The sequence below is a fragment of the Podarcis cretensis genome, assembly GCF_951804945.1.
Source record: "Podarcis cretensis genome assembly, chromosome: 2".
NCBI lineage: Eukaryota > Metazoa > Chordata > Lepidosauria > Squamata > Lacertidae > Podarcis > Podarcis cretensis.
Window position 1 is genome coordinate 115,573,135 of NC_137171.1, and position 27,089 is coordinate 115,600,223.

Consider the following 27,089-nt stretch of genomic DNA (forward strand, 5'->3'; position numbering starts at 1 on the left):
GGGCGAGATGGAAGCAGGGAGAAAGAAACGTGTCTCAAAATGGCCATTTTACAAGAAGTAGAATCATCCATGCACAATGCATTTTTAAAGCGTTTTGAAGTGTGATAGGAATTTTATGGTCTTAGATATATGGCAATGTTCATAACCACACATACATAGATCAACACAGGAAGACCGACCTGGAACCATTTTGATTCCTAAACTGACCAAATCCTTTCTTTGCAAGGTTAAACTGGACAAGCCTCCCCATTGTCTCTTTCCTCACAAATCCTGTCTCAAGGATATGTCTGTTTGAATAAGGTGTGAGCCTGTGACCTGGCCCAGGAAATAAGTATTTTACCACTACAAAAGAATGGCCAGGCTCCCCAGGAAATCCAATCAAATAACTTGCCAGACAGGAGATAATCTGTGACAGGAGAAAAAAAAAACATTTAAATTTCTGTGATGTAGGTGGGAGGTATCTGAGGGGTGGTCTTAGGTTACACCCCTTCTGTGATGCATGCATAATGTTTCTGGGGGTGGTCTTGATCTACAGGGTGGCAATTTCAAAAGTCTTTATAAGGCCTTATTTTTCTGGGTTCCTCCTCCTCTCCTGCGGGTGAGGGGAGCACCCTGTTGCAACAGATCAATAAAGATCAAGCTTACTAGCTGCTTTGCTTCTCAATATTCTCTGGTTGGCCTCTGTTATTTTCTCCTACCAATAGGGAACCTATGTAAGGACTCTATATGGGGTCTTGGATACCCCATAAGGGAAAAGGGCATATTTTTATTTACAACAGAAGGAAAACATGGAACGGGTTGCAAGAGAGCTTTCCCTGCTTGCGGTTCCATTCAACAGCGTAAGGCCTGGAATAGTGCAGGGGGGAAACATGCAGAGCCTCCTTCATGAACACACACACTCTTGGCAAATGTTTGATTTTATCATTCATTCTGATCTGGACAGAAACTCCATCTAAGCCTGGTAGATATCTTGGGTCTCCTTAAGTAATTATTGTTGGCTGGCAAGGAAAAATAAGAGGAGAGTTCCTGCATGCCAAGGTCCAAGTCTGGGGCAAGTACTCTTTGGGGAGATAACTCCAGCAGAGATTTAAAACTGCAAAATATGCTGCAAAATAAAGCATAGAAATACAGGTTGTTAGACCTTTACAATATGCCATTCTAAGTTCCTTCTAAAGTTCCCCTCTTCCCCTAGCATAGAAAAAGACCACACATCTGGTAAGTTAAAAATTGGTTTACTTACAAACTCTTCAGAGGTCAGGTTCATGTGTTTTTCCATACATCAGCCAGAAAACACAGGCGGTAAAACCTGGCTTCGTTACAATGGTGAAAGCTCCTAAGTTATTGGTATAGGAACTCAAGAGTGGATTCTAACAGCCATGCAGCCTGAGCTGCAGCAGCCTGCTCTGACCTTACACAGTGAGCTTCTCAGGTAGACTGATGTTGAATAAATGCTTTGATTATCTTCTTCCAAAGGAGTGCCCTAGCTAAGCCTGGCAGGACAGCTTACTCTATCGCATTAACCCCTTAGTACATTAACTAGACTTAAGCATGTTGGTTATATGAGGTTGGCTATCCCACAATTCAGGGACACAGGTGGCGCTGTGGGTTAAACCACAGAGCCTAGGACTTGCCGATCAGAAGATGGGTGGTTCAAATCCCTGTGACGGGGTGAGCTCCCGTTTCTTGGTCTCTGCTCCTGCCAACCTAGCAGTTCGAAAGCACATCAAAGTGCAAGTAGATAAATAGGTACCGCTCCGGCAGGAAGGTAAACGGCGTTTCTGTGCGCTGCTCTGGTTCGCCAGAAGCAGCTTAGTAATGCTGGCCACATGACCTGGAAGCTATCTGCGGACAAACGCCGGCTCCCTCGGCCAATGAAGCGAGATGAGCGCTGCAACCCCAGAGTCAGCCACGACTGGACCTAATGGTCAGGGGTACCTTTACCTTTTATCCCACAATTCTGAGGTGGGCTTTCTCTTTCACCCAAAACACAGGAAGGAGGGTCTCATCAGAGAAGGAGGCTCCCAAGAATGTGTAGATCAGGGCTCCTGTTTCAGCATTGAAAAAAGAGACTTGCTTCCCTTGATAGTCCAGAGTCACTCGGATCCTCTCAGGCTCCCCACTCAGAGGAAGGTAATCGGGAGGGTTCAAGACGCAATACCCATGATTAATCTTTCCTACAGCCCAGAATCCTTTCTCGGGACTGAAGGGAAAGAAGCCTTTTCTCCTCACAGACTTCCTGGCGACCCCTAAAGCCCACATCCCCTCCCCTCCCACAATGACTTCCCAGAAATGTCTCCCTGCCGTGAATCCCTCACACCCCAGCACCGAAGTCAGTCTGTTGAATCTCTCAACGTTGTCGGGCAGGTCTTGCTGTTTGTTTCCCCGTTCCACCTTTTTACCACCCTCAGACAGGATGAGCAGAGGATGAGCTGTGTCTGGATCCATAATTATATCTGCTGTTGTAAAGTGGGGGGGGGGGGAGAAGAGGAAAAGAGAAGGAGAGGCAGAATCAGTCTGAGAGACAGACAGGCATCTGGATACATAACACATCCTGGGAATCACAATCCATCTCAAATCAGCAAGATTTTCTTGCATTGCACCCAGGACTGGGATTCTCCTTTCCTCCTTCCAAGACTTGCCCACAATAAATCTCAGTGAATTGGGTTTCTTTCTCTTTTTTTAATGTTTAAAATTTACTAACAACCAAAACACAAACAGTGAAACCCCCCAGGCGGCTGATACATTGGGTATACATAATCAATAATAACATTCAAATCAACCATATGTACAATTTTATATACGTTAACACTCCTCCATCCACAAGGTTTATTTAACTTTTAACATTTTAATTGCCCCAAATTGTTCAAACCTACCCAAATAATTCAATATCTTCTCAAACCAATCCTCCTCTTTCTCACTGACCTTAAATCCTTTCATTCTGTGTATTTTCACAGATATTCTAAAATTATAATATTATTCAGTTTTTTCCTCCATTGGTTCACCCCTAGCTCTTCTGCATTTTTCCAGTTACTTGCTATAACCTGTCTGGCTGCAGTTGCCATCAATTTTACCCATTTACATTCCTCTTTTGTTTTAAGTCGGTGCTACTCAGACTAATAAGAAACATTAATTTAGATATTCCCACCTTCCTACCCACAATTCCCGAAATTTCTATAACAATCTGTTTCCAAAATTCATTAACTAATGGACAATCCGACCACATATGAATCGGGTTTCTGTTGTCGAAATATTTATAATGTGCCCCTTGTGTCTATCAAGCTGTCTTCTACAAGAAGCAAAACCACCTGGAAAACATTTACTCAGCTCTTCTGCGTGAGCAAGTGTCAGTCATCTGACATCAGCTGAGTGATAAGTGAAAGGTCCCACCCACTTGTCATGGCTGATCCACAAGGATGGGAGAAGACAGTATCCAGCAAAGCAGAATGGAGCTGGATTGTAAGCTGTTTTTATATTAGGTCCATATTCAATCCATCCAAATTGATGAAGGACACAATTTGGGGTCTATTTTTTTCAGAAATCTCCTTCATCACCACTTCTCAACATTTGGATACATGTTTACAAGACCACCACATGTGCCAGTAGGTTCCTTTTCTGTCACAACCCCTCTAAATCTAAATTATCGTTAGGGCTCATAACGATAATAAAGCAATTTGCGTTTCCAAAGTCTGCAGAACAGACTGTTTGATGCCAACGAAACACCAGTCTCCATTCCCTCCCCAAGTGTCATCCTCCATAGAAAATTTACCTTTCTGAAACTGTTGTCTCATTAACAGAGTGTCTGTGGGAAAAATAAAGATATAAATCAGAAGCTCCATGAGGTTGCACCTAAAATAAATATTGTACAAAAACAATCACTTCGCAACAAATCCTCTCTTGTTTCCTTCTTTGGAGTAGAATATAAAGTGGAACATGTAATTAACAACCAGAAAAGAATATGGAGGACAGATTAAAGTTAACTAAAAATATGCAGCTCAGAAGTGGCAAAGTGTACTTAACACCAGCAGCATAAAATAAGCAGGCCATTGATTTACTAAACCCAGAAGTAAGTGTTCCTGTTTGCAAATGTTTTTCAGAAACCAAACATCTGATGCATTTTCCACTTTAGTGCAGGAAGCTCTTGCAGCCAATCGGAAGCCATGTCTTGGTTTTCGAATCGTTTCGGGAGTCAAAACAGACTCCCAGAACGGATTAAGTTTGAGAACCAAGGTACCACTGTATTAAAAATGTGGAAATGGAGAAAGGTAAATATACTGTCCAGTATTCACTGCTCATTCCCCAGGTTCTCATTCTCATCCAGGATTTATCAGAATAGGGGTTGTGGTGTGGGTGGGTATTTTGCCCAAAAATGTTTCTGTAATGGAATGCAACCCTTGACAGAAAGGGAATGGAGGGAGATCCTTTCCGGGATGCAGAAACTTGAAATGAAGTCATTCACAGCAAAAGTCAGGATATGAGAACAAGCTTCACGTGGCTCCCTCTGAAGCTCTTTTCAGCAGATGTCAGTATCGTACAGTGAAATGGGCTTCAGTATCGGCAGAAATGAAGTCTAAAGATGATTTGGGCTTGCAATTATTATGAGGATTGGAATTCAGTGTGGGTAGAGGAGATTACAGTGGTACCTCGGGTTACATACGCTTCAGGTTACAGACTCCGCTAACCCAGAATTAGTGCTTCAGGTTAAGAACTTTGCTTCAGGATGAGAACAGAAATCGTGCTCCGGCGGTGCGGTGGCAGCGGGAGGCCCCATTAGCTAAAGTGGTGCTTCAGGTTAAGAACAGTTTCAGGTTAAGAACAGACCTCTGGAACGAATTAAGTACTTAACCTGAGGTACCACTGTATTTGTAAATGTAAACTGACACATGTTGGAACAGAACATCTAGGCTTTGCTATACGCTTAGTGCAAACGGCCTTGATTTGTGGCAGCCCCAATTTCTCCCCCCCCCCCCAGTGCCCCATAACGACAACATATATAGGGCATTCTGGGTGAAAATGGTTTCTTGGCCCCTGAAATGGCAGCTTTGCTTGTGCTACTGGTGTCTGCAGGAAGAACAATATAAAATATGATAAGAACCTGACACATTAATTTTGGAAGTCAAATAATGCCTGGCACAAAATCCTTGCAGTCATTCTTCATTACCTTTGAATTGCTTCATAAGTTCCTCCAGAGAGGGATTTTTATAATGGAATTCTGTGATCCTCAGCTTCAGCTCTGGAGGGAAGGCCACTGGACTCACAAGTGTCTCCATTTTCTCACTCCTGGTGGATAAAAACAATGTTAACTTCTAGGAAAGGTAAAGGGACCCCTGACCATTAGGTCCAGTTGTGGCCGACTCTGGATTTTGCGTGGGAGACCAACAGCTTCCTCATTGTGACGGTTAAGCTCAAATATTTGTTTCCTGAGGTAATGAATCATAGACGTGAGGAGTTGAAAGGGACCTTGGCTTTCACAAGCTACATATATTTTGAAAACTGGTTTTAGAGCAGAGGTTCAGCAGGACCTTCCACAGATGTACAACCAAATCAAATTATTCGTCCAAACCCCATCCAGGGGACCCCCATGTTGCCTTTGGACCTAGGCGTTGAGCAAATGGAGAAGACAATGTTGCTTCAGACACCTGTTTTATTGTGTGGGGTTTTTTGTGGGGTCTCCCCTCCTAGCAATTTAGAGTGGAGGGAAATAGTGATGGGGAAGTGAAGCAAGGGAGGGGGTGACTGGTGGTGGCAGGATACCTACCGTGAGTGGGATCCACTTACCTCGGCAAGGTTCTTCCAACGTCCTAGAAGGAAAGAGAGAGAGACAGAGGAGAAGGAATTCAGTGCCTGCCTCAGGCCATGCTATGAAGATAGTAATAGTAATAATAATAATAATAATAATAATAATAATAATAATAATAATTTATTTATACCCCATATGACTGGGTTTCCCCAGCTACTCTGGGCGGCTTCCAATAAAACACTAAAATACAATAACCTATTAAACATTAAAAGCTTCCCTAAACAGGGCTGCCTTCAGATGTCTTCTAAAAGTTCAGTAGTTATTTTTCTCTTTGACATCTGGTGCGAGGGCATTCCACAGGGCGGGTGCTGCTACCGAGAAGGCCCTCTGCCTGGTTCCCTGTAACTTGGCTTCTCACAGCGAGGGAACCACCAGAAGACCCTCGGCGCTGGACCTCCGTGTCCGGGCAGAACGATGGAGGTGGAGATGCTCCTTCAGTCACCAGTTTAGCTGCCGCATTCTGGATTAGTTGTAGTTTCTGGGTCACCTTCAAAGGTAGCCCCACATAGAGCGCATTGCAGTAGTCCAAGCGAGAGATAACTAGAGCATGCACCACTCTGGCAAGACAGTCTGCGGGCAGGTAGAGTCTCAGCCTGCGTACCAGATGGAGCTGATAAACAGCTGCCCTGGACACCAAATTGACCTGCACCTCCATGGACAGCTGTGAGTCCAGAATGACTCCCAGGCTGCACACCTGGTCTTTCAGCGGCACAGTTACCCCATTCAGGACCAGGGAGTCCTCCACACCCGCCCATCTCCTGTCCGCCAAAAACAGTACTTCTGCCTTGTCGGGATTCAACCTCAATCCATTAGCTGCCATCCATCCTCCAACCGCCTCCAGACACTCACACAGCACCTTCACAGGTAGAGCTGGGTATCATCCGCATACTGATGAACACCCAGCCCAAACCCCCTGATGATCTCTCCCAGCAGCTGCATGTAGATGTTGAAAAGCATGGGGGAGAGGACAGAACCCTGAGGCACCCCACAAGTGAGAGCCCAGGGGTCTGAACGCTCATCCCCCACCACCACTTTCTGAAAACGGCCCAGGAGGAAGGAGCGGAACCACTGTATGACAGTGCCCCCAGCTCCCAGCCCCTCAAGACGGTCCAGAAGGATGTTATGGTCAATGGTATCAAACGCCACTGAGAGATCCAGCAGAACTAGGAAACAGCTCTCACCTTTGTGCCTAGCCTGCCAGAGATCATCAACCAGTGCGACCAAGGTAGTTTCAGTCCCATGATGAGGCCTGATTCCCGATTGGAAGGGATCCAAATGAAGATGGCTCAGACCAGGCATAGGCAAACTCTGGCCCTCTGGCCTGCCTAGCACACACCACACAAGCATTGGGGATGTCATTTCCCCCAAATGTGAGGGCAGTTTTTGTTGTTTTTGCTGCTTTCCCATGGGAGTGGGTGGGGAACCTACATGAGATAATTAAGTCAACAAGGAAAGTGGTGTCCTTTTAATGACTTGGAAGGTGGTTGACTTAAAACAGGGGAAATTGGGGAAAACCCCTGGGCTGCCCCCAAGAGGGAGAGGAGGAAGGTGGCACCTCAGGGGTAAGGAGAGGAGAGGACCACCACAGTCACTGGCGTTGAGGGGAAGGACGTGGCTGTTGTGGCGGCAGCGGCGCCTGTGATGGGGGAGTTATGAGGGTGTGGTGGTGCTGGTGAGGTGGTGGCAGGGGGGTGGCGAGAGGTACAGCAGCTCTTGGGAAGCCTCCACCACCGTCGACGCTTCCTTGCCCAGCCAGCTACTACCGCCACTTCTTGTGGTGGGTGCTTGGCAATGAGAAGTGGGCATGACACAGGCAGCACCTCCTCTAGGAGAGCTTGCTCCCTAGGCAAGTTGCTTCACTCTGATGCATAGCTGTCAACTTTTCCCTTTTCTTGCGAGGAACCCTATTTGGAATAAGGGAATTCCCCCTTTAAAAAGGGAAACGTTGACAGCTATGCTCTGATGAGAGACCTGGCTCTCCGCTCCACACTCTGCTTTCTTTCCGCTGCTTTTTTAAGTGAATGGAGCGGTCCAAGGTTTGGAATCAGTCCAACACGAGGCTGTTTCTGTCCTAATCTGACCTGCAGGAGATCACTTGCTGGCTGCTGCTGCTGGTGCTTCTCCTCCATCTCCTGCATGATCCTTTCGAGAGAGGAGAGTTCTCTGGAGAGTCTGGCCAGCTGCTCCTCCCTCTTCTTTGCAATCTCCATCTCCACCTCTTCCATCTGAGCCAGAAGAACCTGCTCCTGCTCTTCCAGAAACTGCCGTAATTGTCTGAACATTTCGGCCGTCTTCTGTTTTTCCATTTCTGTTAAAAGCTAAAAGAAGCATTTGGAAAGAGGAGGAAAATCAGATGTCTTTAGAACATCACAAGAGGTAAGTTATGGGAATTATCATCATCATCATCATAATCATGCCCTTCATCTGAAGATCTCAGGGGAGAATTCCACTGGAAGGGCACCTCAGATATTCTACACACCACAACCAACACCCAGCCTTATTCAGGCATTTCAATAAACAAGTTGGGATATAGCAGGGACAAGTACTCAAGGCCTGTCCTTTCCTCAATGCCATTTCTGTTACGTTCCAACTCATGGAAGTCAACGTTTTGAGTCTTCTGTGTGTGTCAGATCTTTTCAGACTGTAAGCCTGAGGGCAGGGACCATCTCAGTACTGATTTTTGTAAACTTGGAGGGCCTTTTTGGGCTATAAAACCAGAAAGAGAATGGGATGGGAACCTACGCAGACATAAAAGCGTTGCTACAAAAGTACTGCCTTCCACATTGAGGGGAGAGGCGGGAATCCAGGGCCCTCAGCCCCCTCACATGTTTACTTTAACACTTAAAGAAGGTTGGTGTTTGCTAAAGATTGACAAGAGCCCAACCTTAGAAAGGCCTTTCATTAAGAATTTTTACAGGACACCAGGGGTGGATCTACATTGATCTGCAAAACTTTTTTAAAAAAATATATAACGTTCTATAATCCTGAATTGCAATTTTCCATTATTGGAGGCTCGCCCTGGCGTCACATTTTAATAACACATTTTAATGTTATAAGCGACGAGTGTAGATCTGCCCCAGGCCAATTCCAAACAACAGATAGCTCTGCGAAGCAGGACAGAAGAACTTTTGGGATGCCTCCATTTTATATTACTCCAGAAAAGAATTGTATTTGTTGATTCAAGTACTCGCTCCCCTTGCAGCAGTAGCTGAAAATGAGGCAACGCTTACAAGCAGGTCTCTGCTTTCTCTTTCCGTGTCGGCTTTGTATGCCAGAATTCTCTCTCTCTCTTTCCTCAGTACCTCCAGGCGAGTACAGATCAGATCCTGAGGAGAAAATAAGAGTTCAAGTGGGTGGGTGAGAAAGAGGAGGTGAAAAAGAGGCTTGTTTGCTTCCTGCCATCCCTTCCAGTGTCTGGGGATACCTCTGGCCTTACAGCCTCTGGAAACAGACACAGACCATCAGGTAAGAATTATGAACATAAGAAGCACCTGCTGGATCAAGCCATCCTCCTCTTCTCACAGTGACCAGTTACAAATGCCTGTGGGAATCTGACACTAGTTTTACTTCAGCAGCACATTCACAGCATAGGGGAGAAGACAGAACACAAAATGAATACAGTGGTACCTATGGTTGCGAACGGGATCTGTTCCGGAGCCCCATTCACAACATGAGCAGAACGCAACCCGTGTCTCCGCATGTGACGCGGCAGCTAAAAAAGCCAATGCAATTCTGGGCTGCATCAATAGGAGTATAGCATCTAAATCAAGGGAAGTAATAGTGCCACTGTATTCTGCTCTGGTCAGACCTCACCTGGAGTACTGTGTCCAGTTCTGGGCACCACAGTTCAAGAAGGATACTGACAAACTGGAACGGGTCCAGAGGAGGGCAACCAAAATGGTCAAAGGCCTGGAAACGATGCCTTATGAGGAACGGCTAAGGGAGCTGGGCATGTTTAGCCTGGAGAAGAGGAGGTTAAGGGGTGATATGATAGCCATGTTCAAATATATAAAAGGATGTCACATAGAGGAGGGAGAAAGGTTGGACACGGAGCAATGGTTCCAAACTACAAGAAAGAAGATTCCACCTAAACATTAGGAAGAACTTCCTGACAGTAAGAGCTGTTCAACAGTGGAATTTGCTGCCAAGGAGTGTGGTGGAGTCTCCTTCTTTGGAGGTCTTTAAGCAGTGGCTTGACAACCATATGTCAGGAGTGCTCTGATGGTGTTTCCTGCTTGGCAGGGGGTTGGACTCGATGGCCCTTGTGGTCTCTTCCAACTCTATGATTCTATGATTCTATGATTCTATGATTCTATGTGCGGGTGGTGATTCGCCGCTTCTGTGCATGCGCATGATGTCATTTTGAGTGTCTGCGCATGCGCGAGCGGCAAATCCCGGAACTAACCCTTTCCGGTACTTCTGGGTCGCCGCAGGACGCAACCTGAAAAGACATAACCTGAACCGAACGTAACAAGAGGTATGACTGTACATACACAGAGACACACTGACACACTCCCTGTTTGCAGGTAGAGCCCTGAAGGACTGTGAAAAAGTGGGAAGGAGTCAGCGGCAGGTGAGAGATCAACCCCAAGCAGTTGAGGGAGCTTGTTGTTGATGGCATCCCTGTCTCGGGAGACAATGGAGGAGTGCACCTTCGGGGGTGAAGTCAAACTGTTGGAGTGTTACAGCGCCTGCTGTGGCTGTAGAGACTGATACGGGATACACAACCTGACTCTTCAGGCTCTGCGATCATCTGCAAGGGATTCCCGGACGGTGGGGTTAATGTTGCCAAGCTTTCATGCCACATTTGCAGACATCTTTGTAACTCATAGTTGGTCTGCCAAGGGGCCTAGGGCCTGGAGCCAGCTCCTCACAGAGCACGAGGGCATTACACACACCCCTCCCTGTTTCTCTATTGCGGATAGGAATTGAGTGAAAAAAGAAAGGTTGACATGATTTTTTTGAGACATGGCGGAAGAGAGGGCACTTGTCACTTGCCAGGCAAAAAAAGTTCAACTATAACCAGGCCTTTGGCTTATTAATATTCAATGACCTTTTACTTTGTAATATTTTTTATTAATTTTAACATATAAATTATAAAATGTACCACAAAACCTATCACTTATACAATCTTTTTGGACTTCCATCAGCACCTCTGATGATCCACCGTTTTAACCACTTCTTATGCATTTCTTCACTTTATATTGCCTTTACAAATCTCTTAACAAATCATCCTCCCCCTTGTCCATTTTTACAACACCTCTAATAATACTCCTCACAAAACTTCTTGCAACCCTACAAACTTCGCCTGTTGTTCACAATTACTTTTCAAATAGTTCGTAAATTTACTCCAGTCTTCTGTGAATTTCTGGTCTTGCCGGTTTCGAGTGCTTCCTGTTAGTTTATCTAATTCTGCATAGTCAATATTCAATGAGCTTTTAAAAGTGTTTGTGGGAGAAGGGTTACTGGTTTGTTTTTGTTACCGGTAGGTAGCAGTGTTGGTCTGCTGTACTCGAAACAAACAAACAAACAAACAAAATTCCTTCCAGTAGCACTTTAGAGACTAACTGACCAACTAAGATACCTGAAGAAGTGTGCATGCACCAATAACAAACTTAGTTGGTCTCTAAGGTGCTACTGGAAGGAATTTTTTTTAAAAAAAATGGTTTGTTTTTGTTCTTGTTTTTATTATGTATCTTTTGTTCTTGTCTTGCATTTTAATGTTGTGAACCATCCTGTGATCTTCGTATGAAGGGTGGTGTACAAATTAATTAATTAATTGGATTAATTGATTGCTATAATAATAATTTTGACCAAACTGTGGGAGGCAGTGGAAGACAGGAGTGCCTGGCGTGCTCTGGTCCATGGGGTCATGAAGAGTCGGACACGACTAAACGACTAAACAACAAACAACAACAACAATAATATGTTATCTGGGTGGAGCTAGTTAGAAAGTTCCACCAAATGCATATGTTTAGCTGTTGGAACATCCTGAGTTAAGTTGCTCATCTGAGCACACTTGAGATTGTTTTCCATTCCTCTTGCTTTCCCTTCTTGCCACGGTCACCCCAAAATTTCCTCTTTCTGAGGCTGTTTCCACTTTGGTACCCTGGCACCAAATGGGAGCCTAACAGGGAGGGAAAGAGTTAATGTAAGGCTTCCCCCACGCACTTATTTACATACCAAAATGCAAGAATGTAAACGGGTGAATCCACAGAAAACTTCGACAGCTATTCGCACTCACCACTAAGATCCAGAATGATTTCCTCCTACCTTGTTTCCATGTTCCTTGGATTTATCGCATGCCCCGCAGATGAGGGGCTTGTGGCCTTTGCGGGAGAGTTTCTGGGGCTCCTGGAGCATCTCACAGACTCCCTGCTCTCCTCCTTCCCCCTTTCCGCCCTGGAGGTTGAGCTTCCTAGCTATTTCCACCACATTTGCCAGCTGCCGGTTTGGCTGGACGCTGTTCGGCTGAGCCGTATATCTGCACTGAGGACACGATGCCCCCGTTTCCAGCTGCCCCCAGTACCGGGTCAGGCAGGCTCGGCAGAAGTTGTGCCCGCACCCTGAGATGATCACTGGATCCTGGAAATATTCCAGGCAGATGGGGCAAGTGGCTTCATGACAGAGATCCTGGATGGGATTTGCACCAGCACCAGCAGCAGCCATGGCTGAGAATGACGCTGGAATGAAATCATCATCACAGCCAACGACCAGCCTCTTAAAGGGGACTCCTGTTGAAATGATGGGCATGAGTGAGAGAAGAAACATTTCGAAAATTCTGTCTGTGTGTTACAACTCAGCCATTATTTTAAAATTAAAGCCAACAAATTTTTCCAGCAAAGCCCCCATGCACACCTTAAAGAAGCCCGATCGCCGAAGAATTGATGCTTTTGAATTATGGTGCTGGAGGAGACTCTTGAGAGTCCCATGGACTGCAAGAAGATCAAACCGATCCATTCTGAAGGAAATCAGCCCTGAGTGCTCACTGGGAGGACAGATCGTGAAGCTGAGGCTCCAATACTTTGGCCACCTCATGAGAAGAGAAGACTCCGTGGAAAAGACCCTGATGTTGGGAAAGATGGAGGGCACAAGAAGAGGACGACAGAGGACGAGATGGTTGGGCAGTGTTCTCGAAGCTACCAGCATGAGTTTGACCAAACTGCGGGAGGCAGTGGAAGACAGGAGTGCCTGGTGTGCTCTGGTCCAGGGGGTCACGAAGAGTCGGACACGACTAAACGACTAAACAACAACACCTTCCCAGCTGTCAGTCACTGTGCATAGAATGCCAACTTTGCTTTGCCTAGCCTGTAACTTCTATTTTGTTACAGGAGCTGCAGAGTCTTTTTTTTCTTTTCTTGCTGCCATCTACTAATTGGAGCAAAAATGGACTTCTACAACTTGATGGCAGAACTGCTGCAGTGCACCTTATTTCATGGTGTTACCTACTGGAACACTTGACACTACAATACCCCCAAATTGTGGCTTTTTGTGGCACGTGCAAGGAATCCCGTCTTTGAATCAAGCAGGGGTTGTGTAAGCACAGGGACACAGGTGGCGCTGTGGTCTAAACCACCAAGTCTCCTGGGCTTGCAGATCAGAAGGTTGGCAGTTCAAATCCCTGCGACGGAGTGAGCTCTCGTTGCTCTGTCCCAGCTCCTGCCAACCTAGCAGTTCAAAAGTACACCAGGGCAAGTAGATAAATAGGTACCGCTGTGGTGGGAAGGTAAACAGTGTTTCTGTGTGCTCTAGTTTCCATGACGTTGTCCCATTGCACCAGAAGCGGTTTAGTCATGACGTGGAAAGCTGTCTGTGGACAAATGTCGGCTCCCTCGGCCTGAAGTGAGATGAGCGCCACAATCCCATACAGTGGATGCTCGGGTTGCGAATGTGATCTGTGTGGGAAGCACGTCCACAACCCACAGCACCGCGTCTGCGCACAAGTGGGTCATGATTCTGCGCACGCGCAAAGCGTGATTTAGCAATTCTGCGCATGTGCAAGCGCCAAAACCCAGAAGTAACCCATTCCAGTACTTCCGGGCTCAGCACGGTGCGCAACCTGAAATTGCACAACCCGAAGCATTTGTAACCCAAGGTATGACTGTAATCGCCTTTGACTGGTCTTAACATTCCAGGGGTCCTTTACCTTTTACCATACTATAAGAACAATGGGTTGTATTCAGCTTAGCACTAAGGAAATTGTTCCATCAATGCAAGCAATTGAACTTGCCTGACAGAAGGAGCTCCCGTCTGCTCCCCTTGCATCTTGTATTGGGGGTTCTACCAGCGCTTCATAGTTTTTTATAGGTGTTTTTTTTTTGTTTTTTGTTTTGCAGAGGGAAACATGGAAGCCTGAGAACTATCATTTATCCTGCAATTCCCAGCACCCTTAACAAACCAGTTTCTAGAATTCAGAGGTGGGGGGAGGCATGTGGTTTAAATGGATGGTGTATATTCAGCCTTTCACTGGCACATCTAGACCTGGGGAAGAGGCTGAGCAGTTTTGAATTGGAGACTATCTATGTAATTTTATCGAATTTATTCTTATTGTTTGTTTGCCATTTTGGATAAATGCTTCTGCTTGGTCCTATCTTCAGGCATGTGTGTGAAGATTGCTACTCAGATATCCAGATTCGGGTTGTATGTTTTCCTGGCTGAAGGCTTCAGCCAGAGCGTAATATAGGAGAGAAAACAAGCCCAATTCAAATCAAGGGCTGTGAAGTCAGTAGTTAGGATTAGGTATGAACACGCGGCACTTTGTTCTTTCTTCGAAGCATTGTAACAGCTCAAAGGCACAATTCAAAGTGTTGGTCCTGACCTTTAAAGCTCTAAACGGCCTCGGCCCAGTATACCTGAAGGAGTGTCTCCACCCCCATCGTTCAGCCCAGACACTGAGGTTCGGCTCCAAGGGCCTTTTGGCAGTTCCCTTATTGCAAGAAGTGAGGTTACAGGGAACCAGGCAGAGGGCCTTCTCGGTGGTGGCGCCCGCCCTGTGGAACGCCCTCCCACCAGATGTCAAGGAAATAAACAACTATCTGACTTTTCAGCCCTGTTTAGGGAAGTTTTTAATGTTTGAAGAAGGTAACTCTCCAGTCGTCCCATGTCTGTTTCTTGAATAAAACAGCAGTTTTAGTCTGTTGCAACAAAAACACCACCAAGACATCTTAAAAGACTAACACTTTTATTCAGCCACAATGTGGATGTACATATCAAGAAGGGAGGGGGACATTGTCATTACAAAAGGAATTACTCCGTCACATTAGTCTCCATAACACATTTGGAAAGAAAAAAAGAAAGCTCCTGATAAAATCCAGTTGGTGTGTGGTACACACCCAAATGGTAACATAAATAAAGTGAACCCTGGGCCACTCATTCCCTCTCAGCCTATCCTCCTTCACAGAGTTGTAACTATGAATTGGGTAGGGGAGAATAATGTACAATCCAATCCACCCAAGCGTTTTGAGGGAAGGGTGAGATATGAGAGAGGAAAGTGAAATAGGCTGAAATCATAAACATCTTTGCGAAGCCGTATTGAACAGGATTTTACCTCAGAGTAAGTGTGCTCTGAAAGCAGAATTTGGGGTCCTGAAAAACTGTATAAAAACTCTTCTGCCATTGCTTAGGATAAAGAGCTATTTTCAATTAGATTACGTCTCCTTTTTAAAGAAATAAATTGCCGAGGGAAATCTGGGAAAGGGCGGGCAAAGAAAAACAGACTCCGGTTTCAGTTAGTTCAGAGACTTTGACTAGAAGCTGGTCTGGGCCTTTGCAGAGCTATCATAGGTGCTCTTGTCCAATAAAAAGTTTGATTTTTAAAAAACAACAACCTGGACAGTAACACCAGAAAATCCTACGAGAGCAGACCTTTAGGAAATGAGGGCGATATACCCCTTTTCAGACAGTCGAAAGAAAGGGAATGCATCTCGTCCTCCAAAATTGACATCTTTGAATTCAGTGAGCTCAGCTCCCGAATCGGCGTCATAAAACACTAGCTGTCCCACCCTGCAGTTCAGAACAACTCGGATCCTCTGGATCTCCTCACTGAAAGGCAGAGAGTGATCCCGGTAACATGAGGGGCAGGAGGCCCAATGTTCCCCATCCCACTTCCCAACTTGCCATATCTCATTTCTCTTCGGAGTTGAGGAACCATTCTTCTGGGAGACTCCCACAGCCCAGTCTCCTTCACTTCCCAAAAAGACCTGCCAGGTATATCTGCCCCCTCTGAGGGCCTGGGAGCCCATCACAAAAGGCCAGTCGTCATAGATTCTCTCAGGATTCGTGGACAGATCTGGATCTTTGCCTCCGTGTCTCACACTTTTGAAGTCCCTTGAAATGATGAGTTGGGGACTAGCCGTCTTTGGATCCAGTGTTATAGTTTCTGAAGGGATTGGGGTGATGGAGAGGAAATAAAAAGCATAATTAAAGGCTTTGTTTCAACTTATGACTTTCTGACAGTAAGAGATGTTTGACAGTGGAACAGACTTCCTCAGGAGATGCTGGACTCCCTGCCCTTGGAGGTTTTTAAGTAGAGGTTTGATGGCCATCTGTCATGGATGATCTAGTTGAGATTTCTGCAATGGAGAGGGGGTTGGAATAAAGGACCCTCAGTTCCTTCCAGCTTTACAATTTTATGTTTCTATGTGTGCAAATCTGTTTACAGTGGTGCCTCGCAAGACGAAAAGAATCTGTTCCGCGAGTCTCTTCGTCTTGCGGTTTTTTCGTCTTGCGAAGCAACCCTATTAACGGATTAGCGGATTAGCGGCTTAGTGGCTATTAGCGGCTTAGAAAAAGGGAGAAAAAAGTGAAAAAAATCGCAAGACTCGCAAGACGTTTTCGTCTTGCGAAGCAAGCCCATAGGAAAATTCGTCTTGCGAAGCGCCTCAAAAAATGGAAAACCCTTTCGTCTAGCGGGTTTTTCGTCTTGCGAGGCATTCGTCTTGCGGGGCACCACTGTACTATACATATATACGTGAATGACAAAATTATGCCTTGCCACATACAGGGTATTTTGGGGAGGAAATCAGATGCTACCTAAAGGCTCAAGTCACATTTCTCATGGTCTCTTGCTTCAGCCATTTTTCTCTCAGCCCAGCTCTGATGGTGCAAGGGGAGCTGTGCTGAGGGAAAATGCTAGAAAGTCTGTGAGGATGTGCTTGTGATTGACAGGAACATTCCAAAACCGTAAAGAATCCATTAAGAGTGAGTGAAGAGCAGTTAGGAAATAGGAATTTGAAGTGTGTGAGGGAAGGGAAAGAGAATGCAAAGGCTGGATCTATATACCTATAAAAACACTATGAAAAGAAACGTTATAAAAGCTCACAATGGAAATTCTTGGGATTTCAGCTCTATGGCACCATCTGTTATAATGCATTTATAACATCGTAAGTTGACGAATGCAGATGAGTCCAAAGAGAGAGACTCAAGTCTCAGGATTTATAGTTAGGTGTATGTGCTATGGGATATATTGGTTACCAAGGTAACCTAATTCTTCTTCAATGTCTTTTGATTAGTCCTTTTACAACAACTCTCGTTCCTCTGAGGTAAAACTCTGAGGTAAAATCTCAACAGAAACGTCTCTCAGTCATGGAATGACACTTGCCAGAAAGGAGTACAGCCAAGACTGCAAGTGATGGCCTCAGCAGGGCCCAGCCCTCACAATAAGCCCTTAGGTGGTTTTAAAAGAGGATTAGACAAATTTGTGGAATGAGTTTAGCAATGGCTACTAATCATTTTGGATCAAAAGTGCAATACCATTGGCTAGACAACAAGAGCAGAAAATGGCTTTTGCCCTCATCTGTCATATTGGTTTGTCTGTTAGCTTCGCATTTGGGTGGCTCTTAAGATATTGTAACCAAGCTTTGCATTATGGTTCCCAAGATGAAGGAAGTTTTTATACAGTTGGGTGTCATTTTGAACCAAAATGGAGGACAGAATCTTTCAAAACTGCACCGATGTTAAAAGCTGTACTGATTTATTTGGTTTCGTAGAATTCCCAAGCAATGCAGTCTATGAGGCTGTCCTGTGTCCTGCGTGTGGACAACTTATGGGTTAATCTGTTTAACATTCCTAAACTGGCAACCCCCATAAAACACAAATAACAACTTTCTGCAAAAAAAAAAGACGTCCCTATCCCTTCTGTGAATTTGGTCCTCCACCAGTCCCCCAAATTACCTGTGGCTGCATTAAATCCAGTTAGACCACCTGGAGGCCGGGATGAGGGGAGAGAAAAGAAAACAGAGATAAAATGTCACACAATTGTATTTGTCGCAAAAATATTTTTGAAAAAGATCTATCACTCTCTTTAATAACAGATAGGTAGCCGTGTTGGTCTGCCATAGTCAAAACAAAATAAAAAAATTCCTTCCAGTAGCACCTTAAAGACCAACTCAGTTAGTTCTTGGTATGAGCTTTCGTGTGCATGCACACTTCTTGTGCATGCACACGAAAGCTCATACCAAGAACTAACTTAGTTGGTCTTTAAGGTGCTACTGGAAGGAATTTTTTTATTTTGTTTTGACTCTCTTTAATAGATAAACTGAGTGCTTCCGCTTGAGGCGCCACGGAAGATGGCCGGCAATACCATCGCTCCAGCTCCCACAAGGCAATTAGAGGCTGAGTTGGGAGTAATCAGCCTCCCAAATTCTTCACAGTGTAAGGGAAGATGCATTCTCATCCCCGGATGCCCAATAAACCACCCCCAAGTTCGTAAAGAAGGAGGGGGTGGGGGCACTGGATGGAAAGCCCCCGAGGGAGTTCAGATCTTGCTGTCCCCGCAAGCGCACCAAGTTCCATTTCTTAAGATGAAAAATTGGATTTAAGTTTTGAACATGCTTCAAGTGAGGAGGGGGAAATTAATCTGCCAGTTAAGCCAGGAAGAAAAAATAACATCTAAAAATAGCATCTAAGTCGGTATGTTGGAACGGAATGGAAAAGGAGGGGGGGTAAAGCTTTTTTAAAAAAATAATTCTGCTGCCTCCCCATCGCTCACCCAGGTCCAAGGACCATCCTACCCATGTAAATTATGCTGGGGTGGGAGAAAGCACGGTTGCTAGGTCTAAAGGGCAGCTCTGGGAGGAACACTCCAGCTAGAAATCTCTCCCCCCCCCCGAAGTTGTTGGACTACTACTCACACAAGCCTCAGCCAGTCAGCCAGGCCAATGGTCAGGGATAATAGGAGTTGTAGTCCAGCAACACAGGTGTGTGTGTGTGTGTGTGTGTGTGTGGATACACAGGTCCCAACCACTATGCGTGAGGAAAGGACGCTGCCACATTTCTTTCCAGAAGCCCCACGCTAACCTAGATCTTTTCACACCAACATCTGCAAGATCATTTAGATCATCTGGAAGTTGTACTTATGGCACCAACCTCTTCAGAATATCATAGGGCAGGGGTGCCCAAGCTTTTTTTAAAGCGGCGGGCCAGGTTAGATGAAGTGAACACGCGTGAGGGCCGGACAAACTTGTTGACCTTTTTGGGATTGAAGTTGAGCTTTTTTTTCTAGGATTGATGTTGTTGAACTTTTTACCCCAGGAAATAAACTGCCGCAGTGGCCGGATTAAACCCAAAGGCCCCCAAAACGGACTTTGAACGTGTCTGTCATAGGGTGATGACCCTGAAACAGACATTTTCTGTCAATGCCTCTATATTATGGAATGCCCTTCCTCTGCCGTAGACGAAGCAGGAATCATCAATTGCTTCAGACATCTTGTAAAGATTTGCTTTTCCTGATGCATAACATCAGACCCTGTTTTATGCGTTTGAGAAATCTGAATTCCTGTTTTATTTGTGTGGGATTCAATGCTAGTCTCACCCAGAGTAGACCCATTAAAGTTAATAGACATGACCAACTTAGTTTCATTGATTTCAGTGGGTCTGTTTCAAGCAGGCCCTAGTCAGATATATACTTTCATGCTACTGTTTTATTGGGTTTTGACTGTACTATTGTTTTAATGATACTGTTTGTTTTTCTACTTTGCACTGATTTAAGAGATTTCAAAAATACCAGGTGGTTTATAAATGCTTTTAAATAAAAATAATATCCAGTATAGAATCCTTGCAGCTATTTGTTAATACAATTGCAGAGAGCCTCCAACCAGTGGACCTTATTAGGCCTGCCGGGTTTGGCACTTAGCAAAACAGCATTGTGTGACATCAGCCACAGAAAAAACTCAAACACAATTCATGCCAAAGCTGCTGCAGCTCAGCAGTTAAGTCAGCCAACCTCAAATGATATCACAAGATTGACAGGTGGCCGGCCTCTCCCACTTTTGGTTCCAGCCCCTGTGGCAAGATCCAATGTCCAACCCCTGTTTTCATACCCCTTAGCTCCTGCACGATACTATTCAGACAGATATTTCTATCACGAAATTCCTCAATCCTCCACTTCAGCACGGTGTAGAAAAAGAACAGATTCTCAAATTGCTTCTTCTTATCATATCTGGAAAGAAAACAGTACAGTATTACCCCTTCATTGGTGCAATTCAGAATCCCTAAGGAAAGCACAAGAAAGGTTTGGAATACAGTGGAATGGCAGAAAGCCTCACGTCTAAGCCTGAAACTTCCTTCTGAGTCCTGTTTCTCAGGAATGAGAAAAGCCATTTCAACAAAGCACCCCCAATCCCCATCCTTTTCAAGATGACCCAGAAGGATAACATGGTAACAAAAGCCACCTGAGAGATCCAAGAGAACCAATAGGTTCTTTTTTTTAATGTATTTTTATTAAAGATTTTCTTGATTTACAAAAGTATGTGCAATGTCTCTCTCTCTTATTTTCCCCCCTATGTAACTTTTTTTACAAATCGGTTTCATTTGTTGAGACATTAGGAAGTAAAGGAGGAAAGAGGTGGGGCGGAGATGAGTGGGGGTGGGGTCGGGTGGCGATGTTTCTGTTTTACTTAATATATGTGAGGTTTTGTGTCAGCATTGCTTGTGCAGGTTCTCTGTTGTTCAGTTGTGTTCCTTTGGTGGTCTTTGTTTTCATGTGAGAGTGGGGTGGGTGGGTGTTTTGGATCAGGTTAGCCATATTGATTTGTATGCTGTGGGTGGATTTTTGTCATTGTCGGGCTGTGTATGTGATAAAGGGGAGCCATACCGGGGTGAAGGCGTCTTCTTCTATATGCCCTGCGTCGGTTTCAGTTTATTGGTTAATTTTTCTAGTAGGGCTGTTTCCCATACTATTTGGTACCATTGGTCCATGCTTACTCCTGACAGGTCTCTCCAGTGTCTGGTTATGGTGTTTCTGGCTGCTGAAAGTTGTTGGGTTATGAGTTCTTTGTGGTGTAAGTGGGCATTATTGTCTTGGAAGATGTTTAGTAGGGCCAATTCTGGGGTGGTTTCTAATACTTGCTTGGTTATTTTACATATTTCTCGTATGGCTGTTGTCCAGAATAGTTGGATTTGGGGACACTCCCACCACATGTGGAGGTATGTGCCTGTGGAGGTGCACCCTCTCCAGCATTTTAGTGAGGTTCCTGGGCGTATTAGTGCTAGTTTTCTTGGTGAGAACCTACAGGTTCTAAGGCCAAGAGAGCAGGCTGAAAGTCAAAATGGAAGGGATCTAGATCAGCCGCAATCAGTTTGCACTGGTCCCCATCCACCCACTAGTGAAGATCATCCACAACTAAGGCAACAAAAGCGGTTTCTGTTCCAAAGCCAGACTGAAAGTAGAAGGAATCTAAATAAAGTGCATGCAAAAGACTCTTGGAGATTGATTTAATGTGAGCAGAAAGAGAAGAAAGAGAAACACGACACCCAGACTACCATCAGCTGCAGTGCTTTTTTTCTAAAATAATGTTTAGAAGTACTCTCATTTTCCTACTCATATTGAAATACTGGCCCTCAATGAGGCCAAACTTAGATTCACAAAATGTTTAGGGATATGCATACCTCTGCATCCCCCCAGGGAAAAAAAACATTGATCAGCTGTATTAATAAATGGGGGTGGGGTAAAATTCAACAAATACAGTGGTATCTCGCAAGACGAATGCCTCGCAAGACGAATGCCTCGCAAGACGAAAGAGTTTTTCGTTTTTTGAGTTGCTTCGCAAGACGGATTTCCCTATGGGCTTGCTTTGCAAGACGAAAACGTCTTGCAAGTTTGTTTCCTTTGTCTTGCAAGTTTGTTTCCTTTTTCTTAAAACCGTGCATTCAGGGGGCACAGTTGCGACTTGACTTCAAGGAGCAACTCATAGCATGCGGTGTGGTAGCCTTTTTTGAGGTTTTTGAAGACTTTGGAGATTTTTGAAGCTTTTCCAAAATCCGTGCTTCACAAGACGAAAAAATCACAAGACGGAAAAACTCGCAGAACGAATTAATTTCGTCTTGCGAGGTACCATTATAACTAGAAAGCCTTTCTTAAGGCAGGTAAAAAATAAAATTAAATTGAAAAACCCCAAGCAAGTGGAAATAGAAGAAAACTATTAGAAACAGGAATGCTGTACAAGGATGAAAAGTGCAATGTGTGAACAAGAAATTAGTGAGATCCACTTACCTCTGCAATATGCTTTTAGCTTCCTACAGAAAGAAGAGAGAAAGAACAGAGATTTCAATGTACTATAAAGACTCCTTCAGGCTCTGTAGGGAGCCAAAGTACAGCATTACCTTATTTAAGCAGATCTAATATGCCATCTAATCAAATGCGCACCTCAATTTTCAAAACCTTGAAACCCAAAAAGTATTTGCTGGTGCCATCAAATCTAATGCGTATCCTAATTTTTGCAACGTAATTTGGCCAAGAAAGGTGCGCATTGCATTTGAGTAAATACGGTATATAAAGTAAGAATAATATTAAAAACATAAGTCTCCAGCCCTGAAACAGGACATCAGTAGAGTCCTGCTGGATCAGACTGAGGGTTCATCCTCCTGTTCTCAACATGAGGTTGGCAGATACCCACAAGCAGGGAATGATTGCAAAAAATACCCTAATTAGGAGGGCATTAGGAGCACACACATGACCACAGAATTAAAAAAAAATACAAACCTATTCTATCAGACTGATCCACAGTGAAGTGAAATTAGACATTTATCTGGGATGTTGTATGCTACAAACCTCATAAACAACAATCATAAAATTGGGCTCCTTCATATGGTATATACAAATGGAGAAATGCCAAAATATGGAGTTTGCTTTCCCCTTGGATAGTTTGTTTCTACTCTTCCTACCTGAAGGAATTCAATTTCTGGCTTCTGAGACACTTCTTCCATATCCTGAATGAAACCTCCAAGACTTGCCAATTCTTCAGAGAACCTGCACAGGCAACTTTTCTTTATCACTGCAAGACACTTCTCCACGTTCACCATATCCTGCAGAAGAAGCTTCTCTTGATCTCTCAGAGACTGGCATAATTTTCCAAACTCTGCCACTATTTTCCCCTTCTCTTCTTTCATTAGCTCCTGCAACAAGCAGAATATAAAGAGCAGAAAATCAGGCCAGCATAATCCATGTTTGCACCATCAAGAGAGATAGGATTTCATACCAAGGGCATAAAAAATGGCATCAACATCCATCAGGGAAGAATTTCCTAAAAACATTTAAGAGTCTATCATTAAGATATCACTCTCCATGTTTCTGTGAAATATTCTTATACCGTATTTTTCGCTCTATAGGACGCACTTTTTCCCCTTCAAAAATAAAGGGGAAATGTGTGTGCATCCTATGGAGCGAAGACGCCATAGCCCCGCGACCCTCTCCCGGCTGGAGAGGTGACGCGCGGCTATTGCAGCAGCCTCTTTAGCCGCGCGCCACCTCTCCAGCTGGGAGAGCGCGTGTGGGGCTAAAGAAGCCATAGCCCCGCGACCTCTCCCAGCTGGAGAGGTGACGTGCGACTATGGCAGCAGCCTCTCCGCTGTGCGCCTTGCCCCTGCTCCCCGACCTGCTCTTTGGGGCTGGCGAAAGGAACCTGAAGCCTGGAGAGTGAGAGGGGTCAGTGCACACCGACCCCTCTCGCTCTCCAGGCTTCCAAGGTAGCCGCCTGAAGGCGACTGAACGCACCTTAAACGGCACCTTGTTTTAGAGGGGGAAAACAAGAGGGGGAAAATTCTCCCTCTCTGCGTAGCGCCTCCTGCCGCTTCGCTGAAGGGGCGCTGGGCAGAGAGGGGGAGAATTTTTTTTTCTTGTTCTCCCCCCTCTAAAACAAGGTGTGTCCTATTGTCCCGTGCGTCCTATGGTGCGAAAAATACGGCAATTTCTAAAAGAAACCAAGTAATGCTGAGGATCTGGGACGCCTCATGGCTTTTAACCATCTTGTTGGTTCCATTACTTGCTCAGTTCCAACAAATAGTGGTCTCTGGGCTCCTCTGGGAGGAAGAGAGATATGATGTTAATTAATTAAAAAATCGGCACTTACAAGCAGATCCTGGCTTTCATTTTCCAAGTTCTCTGTATACTGCAGAATGGTTTCTCTCCCCTCCTTCAGAACTTCTAGGCAGCGAAAAATCCGATCCTGTCAATAATAATAATAATAATTGTTATGTACTGAAGTTCTCACCCTGGGCCAGCGGGGGGATACTGTAGATAGTTATGCAAATAAGGGATCAAAAGTGACGTTCAGTGATTGGATAGTTTTAGAAAATTGTTACAGTTACATTGTACTGGAGCTCTATATAAGCAGGCTGACTGAGCCCTTCAGTTCAGTTCTGTTCTGGCCTGTGAATAAACAAGAGCTGTTTGAAGAATTGCTGTGTCATCTGATATGTTCACCCACAACTTAACAATAATAATAATAATTTTATTTATACCCCGCCCTCCCCGGCCAAGACCGGGCTCAGGGCGGCTAACACTGAATATAAATATAGTATATATAAATATAGCCGAGGGAAAATTTATATACAAATCCCATATAAGGGGTTCCATAAAAAAAAAGAGAGGGGCGGGGGTTAGACTGAGTCCAGCCCAAAGCCCAGGTGGAACAGCTCCGTCTTGCAGGCCCTGCGGAAAGATGTCAAATCCCGCAGGGCCCTGATCTCCTGTGGTAGGGTGTTCCACCAGGCCGGGGCCAGAGCCAAAAAGGCCCTGGCCCTGGTTGAGGCCAATCTAACCTCCTTGGGGCTCAGGACTTCCAAAGTATTGTTATTTATGGACCTTAAAGTCCTCCGCGGGGCATACCAGGAGAGGCGGTCCTGTAGGTACGAGGGCAGAAGTTCAAAGAAGTTCAAAATTTGTTGACTTTGAGAGATTTACACACACACACACACCAAAAGCTTATTTGACAGAGAGAGAAAAGAAATAGTGATAACCGTGCTCCTGTTCGTGTGGCAGGGCCTGTAAGAAGGAATCTCTGAGTCCCAGCTTCCCTGAACATCAATGCATATACAAACAGTATATGTATACTCCACTTTTATTTTACTCCATGAAGGAAGGACTACAAAATGGGAAAGGTTTGACACAGGGCAGCCATAATCCTTGAGCATACCAGCACATCCACAGGAGCCCTGCCCAGTTGCTATGCCACCCCTGATGGTCCTAGACAGAAGACCATACAATTGTCAAGTTAGAAGGGACCCAACTTCAGCCCCCTACAGTGCAGGAACCACAGCTACAGAATCTGTAAAAAAATATAAATACTTAGTACATGCTGGAATTATTATGTTAACAGTTTGTAGAACCTTCATTTTAAAAATTTAAACAATACCAAGTCTAGCATATGCCACTGAGTTGACGTGTATTTACAGGTCTCCCCCCCCCCCAAAAAAAAATGATTCACACACACATACCTCAAAAAAAAGTTGAAATTGTTTAAATATAATATTTAAACCATATTACTTGGCTTTATTACTACTACTACTATTAGTAGTAGTAATAGTAATAGCTAATCAGATGTTTAGATTAGACTGCACTGATCTTTAGGAAAAGTTCAGATATTTTTAATGGAGGAAAAAATAAATGAAACGGTCTGGTTTACTAAATGCACGTCAAACAACATTGGAGCAGTTCACACGAAACACAGAGCAAAGGCAGATGCAGTGGCAAAGGAAGGGGGTGTGGTAGGTGCAGGCTGCCCCAGGTGTCATCACTGAGGGGGCTGACAAAAAGGCAAAAAATGTGTTTTTAAAATAAATAAATAAATAATGGACTTATGACACTTTAAAAAATAACTGCACCCACCGCATCCGCCTTACTACGCCACTGGTAGCTAGGCGAGGCAGGCGGCACTGGGTGCCACATCGCAGGGCCTGCAGCATGCCTGAGCCACGCGTCTCTCCTGAGGGGAAGGCAGCGGGCAGACTTCCTGCTTTTTGGAGCAGCGTGGGGCTTGCATCTGCCCACCGCCTCAGCCACCCTACAGCTGAGGGGGAGGCCGACAAGAGGCTCCAGGCAGTGCGCCCTGCCTTGGCTTGCCCTGCCCCCATGGTCAGCTGGCCCCGCCACTGGCCGCAGAACACGCACACCTCGCCGGGCACCCAAATGACTAGCTACGCCACTGCTGAGGCGTGTGCCCAGTGTTGGGGAAATTTAGCCCACAAGGCTGCCATCCCCAAAACGTCATATGCAACGCGATATATAATAGTGCCGGCACTGGGAAAGTCTCCCTGGCACAGAAATTGCACAGACAGACAGACAGCAACATTCTCCTGAATGGCTGGGGAGTCTGGAGGAGAGGCCTTAATAGAAGATGACCTTAATACACAAACAGCTTTGCATGGGAGCACATATTTCTCCATACAATTGTGTCTGCAAAGTCACCACACACACCTGGGATCAAATATAAAGCCTTCCCACAAGGAGAGTCTGAATTCTCACCGCCCTCGAACCCTGGGCCTGGATATTTCTGAGAATGTAGCATTGGTTATATGCCCAAATCGTATCAAATGTCGTATTCTTACCTTATATTCTTCAACAGCCTGGTCTATGGGAACCACAGCTTTGCATGGGTGCTGTTGTGCGGCGTCACACAGAAGGCAGAAGAAGATTTCGTGATCCTTGCAAAACAAATTCATGGGCGCCTTGTGCGTCACACATTTTGGCCCCTCTAGGCCCATGGAATTCAGTTGCTGAGCAATTTCAACAATGCTTGCCAGAGACCTGTTTGATTTGAAATCCCGCCCGACGGCTGCTCGGCACTGTGGGCACCTGGTTTCTGTGCCAGCCTCCTCCCAGCATGTAGAGATGCATCCTTGGCAGAAGTTGTGTCCGCAGTCTAGAGTCACAGGATTGGCAAAGTAGGCCAGGCAGACAGGGCAAGTGGCTTCAAACCGAAGCCTCTTCCTGGGGGTCTCAGCCATAGCTTCACTATGGAACAGAGTTCTTTTCTCCTGCACTCAGAAGCAGCCCCAATGGGGAAAGAGCTCAAAAGGC

At 45.2% G+C, this 27,089-nt stretch overlaps 1 protein-coding gene across 1 annotated transcript; it reads right to left on the reverse strand.

The window, feature by feature from the left end:
* Positions 1–1,216: 1,216 nt before the first annotated feature.
* LOC307210941 (uncharacterized protein) lies at positions 1,217–27,021 on the reverse strand. Its single transcript, XM_079967145.1, has 14 exons — positions 26,618–27,021; positions 24,142–24,237; positions 22,958–23,188; positions 22,287–22,309; positions 20,116–20,234; positions 17,969–17,998; positions 15,667–16,175; positions 12,071–12,517; positions 9,028–9,123; positions 7,879–8,115; positions 5,776–5,798; positions 5,159–5,277; positions 3,767–3,799; positions 1,217–2,456 (listed from the first exon to the last, which is right to left on the reverse strand). Exons 1-14 carry the CDS (start codon positions 27,014–27,016, stop codon positions 1,945–1,947), a joined length of 2,874 nt encoding a protein of 957 aa, XP_079823271.1. The 5' UTR covers positions 27,017–27,021; the 3' UTR covers positions 1,217–1,944.
* Positions 27,022–27,089: the final 68 nt, after the last annotated feature.